At 42.5% G+C, this 14942-nt stretch overlaps 1 protein-coding gene and 1 long non-coding RNA gene across 2 annotated transcripts; one reads left to right on the top strand and one right to left on the bottom strand.

The window, feature by feature from the left end:
* Positions 1–10424: 10424 nt before the first annotated feature.
* On the top strand, positions 10425–11101 carry LOC123500946. Its single transcript, XR_006673509.1, has 2 exons — positions 10425–10508; positions 10822–11101. It is a non-coding gene; the product is annotated as an uncharacterized LOC123500946 (long non-coding RNA).
* LOC123500945 lies at positions 10536–14683 on the bottom strand. The gene is made up of 2 exons (XM_045249493.1): positions 12150–14683; positions 10536–11553 (listed from the first exon to the last, which is right to left on the bottom strand). Exon 1 carries the CDS (start codon positions 14337–14339, stop codon positions 12900–12902), a length of 1440 nt encoding a protein of 479 aa, XP_045105428.1. The 5' UTR covers positions 14340–14683; the 3' UTR covers positions 10536–11553; positions 12150–12899.
* Positions 14684–14942: the final 259 nt, after the last annotated feature.

Raw genomic sequence — 14942 nt, 5'->3', positions numbered from 1 at the left:
CTTAATATTACCACCTTTTCAGAGTTGCTCAATCTAATGGTCCTGGAAGAATGGAAGAACAAGTTACCCTTTAATATTCTGAGGCATGTGGAAGAACGGGGAGAGAGTGATCTTATGTCTGCCACTAAAGTGGCTGATGCCTTTGCTTTGTTGATGGGATCCCTGAGTAATAGAGATCGTGGTTCACTATCTAATGTTAGGTCCTCCTTTGGGGAAGGTTTTGGGGGCGCGGTAGGTAAGCCGACCAGATTCTCGCCAAATGCATATAATTCCCCCCTGGTGTACATACTGTAAGAAACCAGGACACATGATCCAGAAATGTAGACACCCAAATTGCAAGGCCTCTCAACGTCAACCTTCTTTTGTGGTCCCTAAACCTAACACATTCGAGAACAAGAAACCGGTGGTTCACTATCTAACCCTGTCAACTCTCCTCTAGAACTTTATGACTCGTACATGTATCAAGGTAAAGTGTCCCTGACTGATGGTAAAGACAAGGCAATAAATGTCAAGGTTCTGCGTGATACAGGTGCTGCCCAATCCATCTTAAGGGAAAATGTCATCCCTAACATCAAACAGGCTTTCACTGGGGAGAAAGTGATCCTTACAGGTCTCGAATCGCAGCTCTCCTATCCCTTGGCTAATATTAGCTTACAGTGCCCGTTCATTTCAGGAGAGATTGTGGTATCCATTAAACCTGGTGAACTGCCAGTACCAGGGGTACATCTTGTACTGGGTAATGATCTTGTGGGTAACTTGGCTGTTCCAAACTTAATTGTTCTTGATTCTCCCTTAACAGAAAGTCCCACTAAGACCCTGGACGAAACATCCCCTCACTTCTTCCCAGTGTGTGCAGTCACCAGGTCTCAGTCCAAATCCCCTGCCCTTTCACCACCTCCTCCACCAATGATTGCCTCTACTGACAACTTGTACAATAACATCATTTCAAAGGAGAATTTGATTAATGCTCAGGAACAGGATCTCACTTTGGCTAAGATCAGACATGTTGCCAGTGAGACAAAGGATATGTCTAAATTGCCTTGTTTTTATTATCAGGAAGGAGTCCTGATGCGTGCCTACAGACCTCCTGAACTGAAACAACTAGACACCTGGTCAGAAACACATCAAGTTGTCATCCCCTTGTCTGTAAGACCAGCCATTATAGAACTAGCTCATGATGGACTGTCAGGTCATCTAGGCATCCAAAAAACCTACAAGAAGGCTCAACATTTTTTTTGGCCAGGAATGAAAAAGGATGTGTCACACTATGTAAAAACATGTCATATATGTCAAATTGTGGGTAAGCCTAACGAACGCCTTGTGCCAGCTCCTCTGACGCCTATTCCAGTTCAGACGGAGCCCTTCGAAAAGATCATTCTAGACTGCGTAGGGCCCTTACCCAAAACCAAACGAGGGAATCAGTATTTGTTAACCCTCATGGATCCCACTACCAGGTACCCTGAAGCATTCCCTCTTAAGAACATCACATCAAAGACCATTGTAAAACATCTAATACATTTTTTCACCTCGGTAGGAATTCCAAAACAAATTCAGTCTGACAAGGGTAGCAATTTCACTAGCAATTTTTCCAACAGATAGTGAATGAGCTAAACATCGACCATGTAACCTCCTCGGCTTACCACCCCAATCCCAAGGCTGTCTGGAGAGGTTTCACCAAACATTATAATCCATGATGAAGAAGTATTGCTTGGAGCATCAAGGAGACTGGGATGAAAGTATTTCTTTCCTTCTCTTTTTAAGAGAATCTCCTCAAGATTCTTTAGGTTACTCCCTTTTTGAATTACTCTATGGTAGACAGATCAGGGGGTCACTCAAAATATTAAAGGATCAATGGTTTACTCAAAATACTCCTTCAAGCCCCAGTATGTCTGACTACATCAGTAACCCTAAAAATAAAATCCGTGAAGTCAGATCTTTTGCTAAATCAAACTTCCTCAAATCTCAAATTAAATGCAACAAAATTCTCTCCCCAAATCTTTCATGAGAAGTTTCAAACCAGGAGACAAGGTTTTACTTTTCTCCACTCCAGGCAATGCTCTTCACAGTAAGTTCATGGGACCTTATGTTGTGGCTCAAAAACTAAGTCCATTAAACTATGTGGTCCACACTCCTGACCGTCGTAAGGATTCCCAACTAGTTCATATTAATCTAATGAAACCTTACCACTCCAGAGAACCAGAGGACGACTTGTCTCGCACTGTACCTGTATGTCTGGTAGGGAAGGAGTCTGGTCCTGTGCCCCCCGAGGAAGAGTCCAACATCGAATTCCTCTTCTCGTCACCTAAAGGACGCCCCTCAAACAGCGAAATCATGTCCAACCTTGATGAGGTTTTTCTTTCCTTAACACCTTTACAACAGTCTGATCTTAAAAAGTTATTGCTGGACTTTTCAGAAATCATAGGTGACCTTCCAGGACTTTGTACTACTATCCAACATGATATAACATTAATATCTAGCCTTCAACTTTGCTATCCTCCATGACCTAGAGCAACTGATGCAACACCCTACTCGTATTCCTGACCGTCTTGGAGACACGCCCAACATTCTTGATCTCTTCCTCACCTCTAACCCTTCTGCTTATGCTGTCACCCTTTCATCTCCGTTGGGCTCCTCTGATCACAATCTTATTTCTGTATCTTGTCCTATTTTTCCAATCCCTCCGCAGGATCCCCCAAAGCGAAGGTGCCTCTGGCGTTTTGCCTCTGCCAGTTGGGGGGACCTGAGGAGGTATTATGCTGATTTTCCCTGGAATGATTATTGCTTCCGTGCCAGAGACCCCATCTCTTTGTACTAAATGCATAACAGAGGTGTTAGTATCTGGCATGGAGACGTACATTCCTCATTCTTTTTCTCAACCTAAACCTTCTAAACCTTGGTTTAACTCAGCCTGTTCTCGTGCTATACATGATAGAGAGGTTGCCCACAAAAGGTACTTGAGCCTTCCATCTCCTGAATCTCATGCACTTTATATCTCTGCCTGGAATCATGCCAAGTCTGTTCTTCAACTTGCCAAACACTCTTTCATAAATAGGAAATGTCAAAATCTTTCAAACTCAAACTCTCCTCGTGACTTCTGGCATCTAGCCAAAACATCTCAAATAACTTCACTTCTTCATCTTTCCTTCCTTTATTTCATCCTGATGGCACCACTGCCATCTCTTGTCTCTAAAGCTGAACTCTTTTCTCAAACCTTTGCTCACAACTCCACCTTGACGATTCTGGGCTTGTCCTCCTCTCCTCCTCCATCTGACTATTTCATGTCTACAATCAAAATTCTTCGTAATGATGTTTTCCATGCCCTTGCTGGCCTAAACCCTCGGAAGGCTTATGGACCTGATGGGGTCCCTCCTATTGTTCTCAAAAACTGTGCTTCTGTGCTTGCACCTTGCCTGACCAAACTCTTCCAACTTTGTCATCGACTTCTACCTTTCCTTCCTGCTGGAAGTTCGCCACATTCAGCCTGTTCCTAAAAAGGGTGACTGTTCTAACCCCTCAAACTACCGTCCTATAGCTTTAATCTCTTGCTTGTCTAAAGTTTTTTAATCTATCCTGAATAGGAAGATTCTCAAACATCTGTCACTTCACAATCTTCTGTCTGATCGCCAGTATGGCTTCCGTCAAGGTCGCTCTACTGGTGATCTTCTGGCTTTCCTTACTGAGTCTTGGTCATCCTCTTTTAGAGATTTCAGTGAAACTTTTGCTGTTGCGTTAGACATATCAAAAGCTTTTGATAGAGTTTGTTGATTTCAAAACTGCCCTCTTACGGCTTCTATCCTTCACTCTGCAACTTTATCTCATGTTTCCTTTCCAACCACTCTATTGCTGCTGTGGTAGACGGCTACTGTTCTTCTCCTAAACCTATTAATAGTGGTGTTCCTCAGGGTTCTGTCCTGTCACCCACTCTCTTTCTATTATTCATTAATGACCTTCTTAACCCGAAAACTGCTGTACGCCTTCTGGGTGGCTTCAAACTGCTGTCTTCTAAGCGCTTTTTAAACAGGCACCATAAAGTTCCCGTGATTCATATTTCTTTGAAATTATTTTTTTGTGTTCTAATAACCTTTCTTTTAGTAATTTATATCCTTCTAATAAGAATTTGGTTATTTATATCATATTTATAAAGGAAAACAATGAAACACTATGTTTTTATTTTATTTAGTCGACATTGCATTCCTTTCATAGATATTAGAGATTGAGTCTCATGTATGGTAAGAGGAAGCTATAATGTAGTAGTATAGAAGTTGTTTTTGTACAATAGAAAAGAGATAAAGCGAATAAGATTATGGAAACAAGACCATCTTCACTAGACGTTTGTAACACTGTCAGACGTGTCTCCTGCATCGCACGTCATGAGACATGATCATCTCTTCTTTCTCTTCTCTCTCTCTCTCTCTCTCTCTCTCACACACACACAGATATATAGTATGATATGTATGTTATTGTGGCTTACAGGAACTAATATTTCGTTACTTTATTTATTGTGAACCAAGCAAAAGAGTAGTATTTTAGTTTCACTTATTTATTTTGAACAAAGTGTAGAGAGAGAGAGAGAGAGAGAGAGAGAGAGAGAAGAGAGAGAGAGAGAGAGAGAGAGAGAGAGAGAGAGAGAGAGAGAGAGAGAGAGAGTGTAAAACAATAGGGGCTAGAACAATAACCAGTGCATATGCATTTTACTTAACCAATTTATCCATTCCATATGTATGTTGTTTACTCAATATACTTTGATGCCATTTACTTCATTTGCGATTCAAAATATTAGTGTCAGAATAATGGAAAGAATATTACTTATAATGGAAATTGCCATTATAGAAATAAAATACTTTTGTTTTATCATTTATTTCTCTTGAAGCAAGAGAGAGAGAGAGAGAGAGAGAGAGAGAGAGAGAGAGAGAGAGAGAGAGAGAGAGAGAGAGAGAGAGAGAGAGAGAGAGAACATTCATTGAAAACACTGTCCCGACGAACAGTGGCAATAACTCTGTGTGTATCCTCCTGTTTATTCCCATGTCTCCACAATGCCTCTAGATCCTGCCAGAAATCCATTTTTGTGGCGAAAAATACTTAGAAATATGGTAGCTACAGTAAATTTTGAGTTACAGAATTGTGAAATGAAGTATCTGTGACACATCTTTATAAAGTATATATCTTTCAGTGAAAGTCAATCGTTCGCTGATTTAGCCGCACCAGGAGACACCCTCTGAATGTGAATGCCGCAGTTTACGGGTTAACCAAACTTCTTGCCCTATCCACTCCTACGCTAATGATACCACCCTACATCTTTCCACGTTCTTTCAGAGACGTCCAACCCTTCAGGAAATTAACAGATCATGCGGGGACGCCACATAACGCCTGACTTCCGATCTTTCTAAAATTTACGATTGGGGCAGAGAAAATCTAGTAGTTTTCAATGCCTCAAAAACTCAATTCCTCCATCTATCAACTCGACACAACCTTCCAGACAACTATCCCCTCTTCTTCAATGACACTCAACTGTCTCCCTCTTCCACAATGAATATCCTCGGTCTGTCCTTTGCTCATAATCTTAACTGGAAACTTCACATCTCATCTCTTGCTAAAACAGCTTCTATGAAATTAGGTGTTCTGAGGCGTCTCTGACAGTTTTTCTCACCCCTCCAACTGCTTACTCTATATGAGGGCCTTATCCGTCCCTGTATGGAGTACTCTTCGCATGTTTGGGGAGTTCAAGTTACACAGCTTTGCTTGATAGGGTGGAATCAAAAGCTCTTCGCCTTATCAACTGCCCTCCTCTGACTAACTGTCTTCAGTCTCTTTCTCACCGCCGAAATGTTGCATCCCTTTCTATATTTAATCGCTATTTTCATGGTAACTGTTCTACTGATCTTGCTAACTGCATGCCTCCCCTCCTCCTGCAGCCACACTGCACAAGGCTTTCTTCTTCCTCTCATCCCTATTCTGTCCAACACTCTAATGCAAGAGTTAACCAGTACGCTCAATCATTCATCCCTTTCACTGGTAAACTCTGGAACTCTCTCCCTGCATCTGTATTTCCGAATTCCTACAACTTGTCTTGTTTTAAGAGGGAGGTATCAAGGCATTTGCTCAATTCTGGCTGACTTATATGGCACTTTTTACTACTTTTTAGAGCCAGCGCTCAAGTGGGTTTTTCTAACTTTTTTTTTTTTTGCCCTTGGCTGGCCCTCTTCCCTACGTAAAAAAAAAAAATCTAATGATATCAAGCCTATAAGACAACCAGCCTATCGCATTTCACCCATTAAAAGACTTGATGAAAAAAAGAGGTAGGCTATCTGCTCTGTCATCACCTTGCAGAACCTAGTATATCCCCCTGGGCTTCTCCCTGCCTGTTAACATCTAAGCCAGATGGCAGTAGTTGATTTTGCACCGACTACAGGAAATTAAATAAAGTGACGGTGCCAGACTCCTACCCATTGCCCTTGATAGAGGACCTTATAGATAGCATAGGAGTAGCCAAATTTGTAACCACCATAGATTTACTTAAGGGTTACTACCAGATTCCCTCTCGGACGAGGCCCGAATAATATCCGCCTTCATCACCCCTTCGGCTATACCAATACACAGTGATGCCCTTCGGCTTGTCTAATGCTCCCGCCACCTTCCAGAGGGCTATAAATTACATCACCCAGGACTTGGAGGGAACATCTGCCTATCTGGACGACCTGGTGGTGACTTCGGACGACTGGGTGACACATCTGACCCGTCTCCGGAGGCTGATGGGTCGGTTGCAGGAAGCCGGTCTTACAATCAACCTGGCCAAGTCCACCTTCGGAAGTCTACGGTGGTCTACCTGGGACATGTGGTGGGAACGGCAAGGTTCGCCCCAAGAGAGCCAACGTGGAGGCCATCCTTGGCTTCCCTGTCCCTACCACCAGGAAAGCTCTCATGAGGTTCTTGGGGATGGCTGGTTTCTACAGACGATTCTGTAGGAACTTCTCCACCCTGGCCGCCCCTGACGGACCTTATCAGCACTTCCATCCCCTTCCACTGGACCCCGACCTGTGACCAAGCCTTCCAACATCTCAAGGCGTTCCTCTCCTCGGAGCCAGTGGTCTGGACGCCAGATCACTCCCGCCCCTTCCATCTACAAGTGGACGTGAGTGGAGTTGGAGTAGGTGCTGTCCTCCTTCAAGCAGACCCCACAAGCGGCATCCTCCATCTCATCGCCTATCACTCTGCCAAGCTGAAGAAACACCAACTCAACTACTCCACCATCGAGGAGGAGGCTCTGGCACTCGTCCTGGCACTCCAACGTTTTGAGTGCTACCTTCATCCTGGTCCTCAAACTACGAAGGTCTTCACCGATCACAACCCTCTGGCCTTCCTTCACGCCATGAAGAACCGAAACCAACGCATACTTAGGTGGGCCTTGTTAACTCAACCCTTCAACTTGGAAGTCCACCATATCAAGGGGATGGACAACATCATCGCCCATTACGGAGGTCTTAGGGGGGGAGGAAATGTTTTGGCCCGCCCGTAACATACTCCACTACCATCACCTCCTCCGCTTGCTACCTCGTTCGCCACCTCTCCACCTCCCCTTCCACGTCACCGTCTCGTGAACCTTCCACGTCACCGTCTCATGAAACCCCTCTACTGTCCCGAAGTTGGATTCACGCGGCCCCATTCGACTCCAGCGGAAGTGTTAAAGCAAGCTCACTGATTTCTGGAAGTCAGTCGAGGTTCAAGGTCTCAACCAGTGAACACAACACCTCTTGGACTACCGTGGGATCTACCTCACCCAGCACTTCACCACTGCGACACCGCATAAGTATCACTTCCCCTCATCCCGTGTTTTTCCACATTGCCTCCATATAGGATTAGTATTATTGTTAGGTATTAAGTTGGGTTCTTTATTGTTGTATTTATTTCTGTGTTATATGTATATGTATGTCAGTTTCATATGTTTCATGTTATATCTATGTGTATGTCAGTTTCATTATTGGGTTATTCAATAGCTTTTTAACCCATTCGCCCCGGAAGTTAGAAAACACGCACCGCGCTCCATCCGGGCGGCCCGCACGCGCCAAGATTTGAAGCTTTAGTATTGAATAATCAATGTTTTAACCATAAACTCAATATATTCATCACATACTATATATCAGGATGTGTAAAAATATTTGTATGTTACAATACACTTCCCATTGCTATGCTAAAAAGGAAAACAATAAAAAATTTTACTTTTTATATTCTATTGTTTTTTTTTTTATTACAATTCGGGAGATTTCTCCCTGAATCTCTTGGGTGGTGGTGCTGTGATGGCGGAGGTGGAGGGCTGTGAGGGAAAGGCGGAGGTGGAGGGGAGTGTGGTGAAGCCGGAGGTGGAGGGCTGTGAGGGAAAGGCGGAGGTGGAGGGGAGTGCGGTGAAGCCGGAGGTGGAGGGCTGTGAGGGAAAGGCGGAGGTGGAGGGGAGTGCAGTGAAGCCGGAGGTGGAGGGCTATGAGGGAAAGGCGGAGGTGGAGGGGAGTGCTGTGAAGTCGGAGGTGGAGGGCTGTGAGGGAAAGGTGGAGGTGGAGGGGAGTACTGTGAAGTCAGAGGTGGAGGGCTGTGGCTTAAAACAGGAACAGTTTACTGAAATTTATTCCTTAAAGTGGTTAGGTTTCATGATCTAAATCTCAAGTGACCTTAACAGTAGACCTGCTGAAACTTAGTATTTACTCAAATACTAGTAAGCTTCCTTGCAAAAAATAAATAACCATAAATAAATACTTTTCTTTAAGTGAAATTGCCTTACCTATTCAGTGCTTATAAGGAATAATAAGATAAATCATATCTTTTGTTAGGGTAAAACTGAAATTTCTATCAAGCTCAAAAATATTAAAATCTTGCTGCAACTCACACACAAATATAACAAAAATAGCTCCCAAATTAATAACTCTTACCTGTGGCAGTCATGGCTTCTCTCTGCTTATGGGTGTTCCGTCTTGCCTCAGATTTTATAATATGCCAATGTTTCTGGCACTCCTCAGTGCGGAGAATGTCTGACATGGCAGACACCTCCGCACTATTGCTCCTCCAAGTAGCATTTCTGGCTTCCTTAGAGCAGCCAGCTGTGGAGAAGTCGCCCGGAGTATTTTTGCGAGAATTTTATATAGGTGGGCCAGATGAAGGCGTCAGTTCGTCTTCCTGTTCCTCTTCTTGTCTTGAGTCTCTTGAGTAGCCATGGTGTGCAGTCAAGTTGGCGCCAAATAATTGTTGTTTTGACAAGATGACAACAGTGGTGGTAAATTTATACTTTCAATTATCAAGGTTAAAATGAAGAGGTGATTGTTGAAAACTAACTACATAAATATTTTTTTTATGTAGAATATAATTTTACGTATTTTCACCCGCTTTCTTGAAATTCCTCAAAAAACATTACATAACGTCTGCTCATGTTAGCGGTTAGCGATGTAAGCGCCTAAAGACGGTTACTTAACAAAGCATCCTGCTAGGAAAGATTCTTAGCGCTTAAGTCTCATAGTTTAAGTACTTTTCCTAACTAAGACGGCATCTTTGTGGAGTTTTATAAGTACGGCCCCAGGTGACCACCAGTAACAATATCCAAAACGGCAGGGTCATTGGTAATTTTATGCCATTCATTAATAAAATAGTGAAGCCTGCCTGCCTCAAAAACCTTACTTGCCTCTACTGTCGGTGCTGGGCCCTGCTCCTGGCGTTTTTTGAAATGGAGTCCTGGCGTGGAGTGTTGTGCTGCTGAGCACCTTTAGCCCTGTGCCGCAGCAGACCATACGGCTGGTACCTGGAGAAACTCCTGTGCAAAGACGAACCCCAGTAACCTCTTGATCTAGTCCCCATGAAAGACCACGTAGAGGTGAGCTTCTTGGCAATGAACTTGTTCACAATTTTCAGAGTCTTCAATTTGCTTGGCAGACTGAGACACATCATCACCAAATAGGAAACAAGTAACTGGCACCTTGCTGGAACAAAGGTGTGCGTACTTGTGGTTGACCTTAGCATTCTTAAGTTTTTTTCCTTCTGTCACTTTGTTATTTATATTTATATGTCTTGCTATATGTCTTGTTTTGTTGTGTGCGCACTGTTATGTTGGTGATTTCATCTTCCTTGCCTCCCTCTCTGCCAGTCACATACCATTGAAAAGATAAGAGTTCTTCACAGATACCACAGTATCACTGTTCAGCCTTACAATATTTAAATGGGTTATGATGAATGTGTATCTCAGCAACATCTAAAAAAATAATTAACACACTTTCACAACTAACTTAAATGATTCTTTCTTAATTATTTTTTCACTGATTTTTATGAGTGTGGCATTGACTACATTATCAATTGTTCTGTAGTTATATATATATATATATATATATATATATATATATATATATATATATATATATATATATATATATATATATATATGATACAGCATCAAGCAGTAAATCAATGTCTTTCTTTTACAGCATTGATGAGTGATGAGACACCAGTGTCATGACTGCTGAGATTGGTGTTATTCTCATGTAAGTAGTTTTTTTTTTTTTCTTTTCTTTTCTCTGTCTTTCTCTCCCATACCTGAAGTAAGTAGATTGTAGGTTGAGCATATAGAAACTGCAATTAATTTTGTGTTAACACTAATATTTGGTTGAGTGGTTACAAACAAAAACAAAAAGTACATTATTTATATCTTTATTACTATTTTTTATTTGTTTCTTTCTGGTACTCTAATTTTTGTGAGTAGTACATGTACTTAGCCTGTTCTGCTTCTTGCTTCCTTTCCTGAGCCATCATAGATTCTTCAAGGAGTGCAAGCTCAAGCTTCCTTTTCTTCTGCAGGTGGATGATCTCCTCCTCATCCACAAACACCAGTGATGTACCAGGCAAGTCTGGCCCCTGTTGGTGCTGCAAGTGGTGTGGCAGGTGCCTCCTCCTCAACACCCACTGTCTCGGTCACCACTTCTCTCTGTTGGGCTGCCTCTGCCACTTTCCCAGCATCATCTGCTGCCTGCACACTGCTGGCATCATTAGTTCTAACTTCAGAAACTAAGCTGATAATGTTTTTGGTTTTATTGCTAAGGACAAAAGTAACAGAAACCAGTAAATCTAGCTAAGGGTACAATGTGTTTGACTTAAATCCTATTCTGTTTGAAGGAAGCCCATGTCTAAGAAACTGTAAATCCCTAAGACTCGTTATCATTAACACATTCACCCACTACACCACCATTTATTATTTTTTTTTTCCTTTTCTTATTACTGTTTTAGCTGTTTGGTTAATTAAAAAAAAAAAAAAATTAAATTTTCTCAACACTAGATAACAAATTTACCATTGTGTTTAACTCTAAGTTGTAAACTAAATGGGAACGAGTATTTTGGATTGCAGGTATTTGAGACAACATTATGGCCTAATATTGCTATATCTACAAGTGGCTTATCCTTTGTTAAGGAAGGTGCATTCAATGATGCTTGCCTTATTGGTACACCCATGAATAGAGACATTCTTAGGGTCCAAAATCTCAAAGATTAACTCATTGTGCTGGGAGAGAGGAGGGTTGGCAGGAGGTCCACCATCTGGAAAGTATAATATAATCTTATTTCTAATGAATTGCAAATACAAATAAATAATTTATAAAGAACGTGTTTTCACATAACATACGTAACTCAGATGTGTGGTTGGAGTAATATTATTTGTCAGAGGTTGACACTGCATCATAATTAGTGTGTGCAATAAATGCATCCACTTCACAAAAAAAAAAAAAAAAAAAAAATGCAGGAAATAGCTGGCACTTTAATATATTAATCACTAGTACAAAACTTTCAATGTTGTTGCTTCCAAACTTAAAACAGGAACAGTTTACTGAAATTTATTCCTTAAAGTGGTTAGGTTTCATGATCTAAATCTCAAGTGACCTTAACAGTAGACCTGCTGAAACTTAGTATTTACTCAAATACTAGTAAGCTTCCTTGCAAAAAATAAATAACCATAAATAAATACTTTTCTTTAAGTGAAATTGCCTTACCTATTCAGTGCTTATAAGGAATAATAAGATAAATCATATCTTTGTTAGGGTAAACTGAAATTTCTATCAAGCTCAAAAATATTAAAATCTTGCTGCAACTCACACACAAATATAACAAAAAATAGCTCCCAAATTAATAACTCTTACCTGTGGCAGTCATGGCTTCTCTCTGCTTGCGGGTGTTCCGTCTTGCCTCAGATTTTATAATATGCCAATGTTTCTGGCACTCCTCAGTGCGGAGAATGTCTGACACGGCAGACACCTCCGCACTATTGCTCCTCCAAGTAGCATTTCTGGCTTCCTTAGAGCAGCCAGCTGTGGAGAAGTCGCTCCGGAGTATTTTTGCGAGAATTTTATATAGGTGGGCCAGATGAAGGCGTCCAGTTCGTCTTCCTGTTCCTCTTCTTGTCTTGAGTCTCTTGAGTAGCCATGGTGTGCAGTCGAAGTTGGCGCCAAATAATTGTTGTTTTGACAAGATGACAACAGTGGTGGTAAATTTATACTTTCAATTATCAAGGTTAAAATGAAGAGGTGATTGTTGAAAACTAACTACATAAATATTTTTTTTATGTAGAATATAATTTTTACGTATTTTCACCCGTTTCTTGCGAAATTCCTCAAAAAACATTACATAACGTCTGCTCATGTTAGCGGTTAGCGATGTAAGCGCCTAAAGACGGTTACTTAACAAAGCATCCTGCTAGGAAAGATTCTTAGCGCTTAAGTCTCATAGTTTAAGTACTTTTCCTAACTAAGACAGCATCTTTGTGGAGTTTTATAAGTACGGCTCCAGGTGACCACCAGTAACAATATCCAAAACGGCAGGGTCATTGGTAATTTTATGCCATTCATTAATAAAATAGTGAAGCCTGCCTGCCTCAAAAACCTTACTTGCCTCTACTGTCGGTGCTGGGCCCTGCTCCTGGCGTTTTTTGAAATGGAGTCCTGGCGTGGAGTGTTGTGCTGCTGAGCACCTTTAGCCCTGTGCCGCAGCAGACCATACGGCTGGTACCTGGAGAAACTCCTGTGCAAAGACGAACCCCAGTAACCTCTTGATCTAGTCCCCATGAAAGACCACGTAGAGGTGAGCTTCTTGGCAATGAACTTGTTCGTCAATTTTTCAGAGTCTTCAATTTGCTTGGCAGACTGAGACACATCATCACCAAATAGGAAACAAGTAACTGGCACCTTGCTGGAACAAAGGTGTGCGTACTTGTGGTTGACCTTGCGTTTCATGGCGAACTGCCTTGCCAAGTTGTTCTTGTAATTAGCGTTACCCAACAAGGCCAAAGCTCCGTTAAGTACGCCCACTTCTCGAGCTACCTCTGGCAGGTCTGAGTCTTGAGCAACCTTATCCAGTGCCAGAAGAAACTTCGTAACAATTGTAGCTGCCCGCAGAATGTCCTTGCTAACATCCTGTAACCGGTGATCTGTCTTTTTTGCATCACTCCTAAGTGCATCTAAAACCTCTGGATTGCAAACCACTGGAGCAAGGGCGTGGCAATTCTTCAGCCCCTTAGTAATATCATCTTCACAAATATGCTTGTAATCTTCATCCCACATTTCGTTGGTAAACAGAAAGTTCACCATTTCTGCCACCTGTTGGTCAATGTCCTCAGAGACCGTATCCAGAGGCCCAAATACCTTAGCATTATGCATTAACACACTGTCACTAAAGTTCTGCTCAGTGAGAACACTAGCTTCACAGATAGGATCAGGGAATCCAGTGAAATTGTGAACAGGTGAACCATTGTGCTGCATACCTTGAGAGGTACTTGCTCCCTCATTCACCCTGCATGGCGTGGGTGTGGGCGGCAGTCTGTCCCTTTTCAACTTGTTCACCTCATCCCTTAACTCTGCAAGGGCTGTCAAAACCACTTCCCAAGGAGCGGCCCCCTGTGAGGTAGGTAAGTGTGGCGAAGTGGAGAGCTTGTTTACCCCTGCAGACCCATGCGACCCATGGCCTGGCGAGTGGTTAGCCTCCTGCAAACTTCCAGGCTGGGGGAGACTGCTGACGGAACAACCTCCCCTAACCTGACTATGGGCGTCCCTGCTGGTCCTGGAACCCACGGGAGAGCCCAAGGAAGGCCCAGCAGACTCCTCTCCAGAAGAAGACATGGCCGTCACCCTGTGATGTAAGCTCGGTACATCTGCCACACAATAAGAATATAGCCACTTGTATGGCTCTACCCGCTCCAAGGATTGGATAATGGATAGAAGGCACTGTCCCCACGTAACGGGTGACGTGGCCTTACCTGAAAAGGGGAAAACACCAAAACAAGTTCCCGCACAACGAACATCTGCCCAGCACGACGGCGTGTAAGCCACTGACTGCATGACGTGACAAAGCGTATCTCATGGGGAAGCTCCACTCCACAGAGGGTGACATGGCGAAGTAAAATTCATGGTATAGTAGCCTTAAAGTCTCATCTGCCTTTAGCTTCTTATATGCATTCCTCTTTTACCCTCTGCATTGCTTTAATCTGTCTGTCATCCACTTAGGGTCGTTTCTTTGTGATTTTATTGTTTTATATGGAATGTTAGCTATCTGTCCCTCATGTATTTTATTTAGAAAGTTGCTATAAATTTCACCTACCTTCAGCTGACCAAGATTCCTCTCATGTCCTAATCCAGCTCCCTCCACCGCCTCACACTCTCTCTCTCTCTCTCTCTCTCTCTCTCTCTCTGATTTCGCACCTCACCCCCCCCATTCTCTGAGCTTGCCATCCTTCTACCTGTACAGGTATCCCTTGGTTAACGATAGGGTTACGTTTCCCAAAAACAGATCGCTAACCGAAACGATCGCTAACTGAGGGATTTGAAATTATCAACTACATACATGTATTTCGCGATGCGTAAATAAACGACACTTTCTATGTTGTTAGTTGTTATTTACACCTTTAGAATTGGTAGTACTTACCTTGAGGAGTGGATGTGATA

Source organism: Portunus trituberculatus, unplaced genomic scaffold (genome assembly GCF_017591435.1).
Source record: "Portunus trituberculatus isolate SZX2019 unplaced genomic scaffold, ASM1759143v1 PGA_scaffold_519__1_contigs__length_116047, whole genome shotgun sequence".
Lineage (NCBI taxonomy): Eukaryota > Metazoa > Arthropoda > Malacostraca > Decapoda > Portunidae > Portunus > Portunus trituberculatus.
This window is presented reverse-complemented; position numbering and strand designations above follow the sequence as displayed.

Excerpts from the sequence above, each read along its gene's own strand:
- LOC123500945 (XM_045249493.1), bottom strand. The coding sequence starts at position 14,339 with ATGCAGTCAGTGGCTTACACGCCGTCGTGCTGGGCAGATGTTCGTTGT.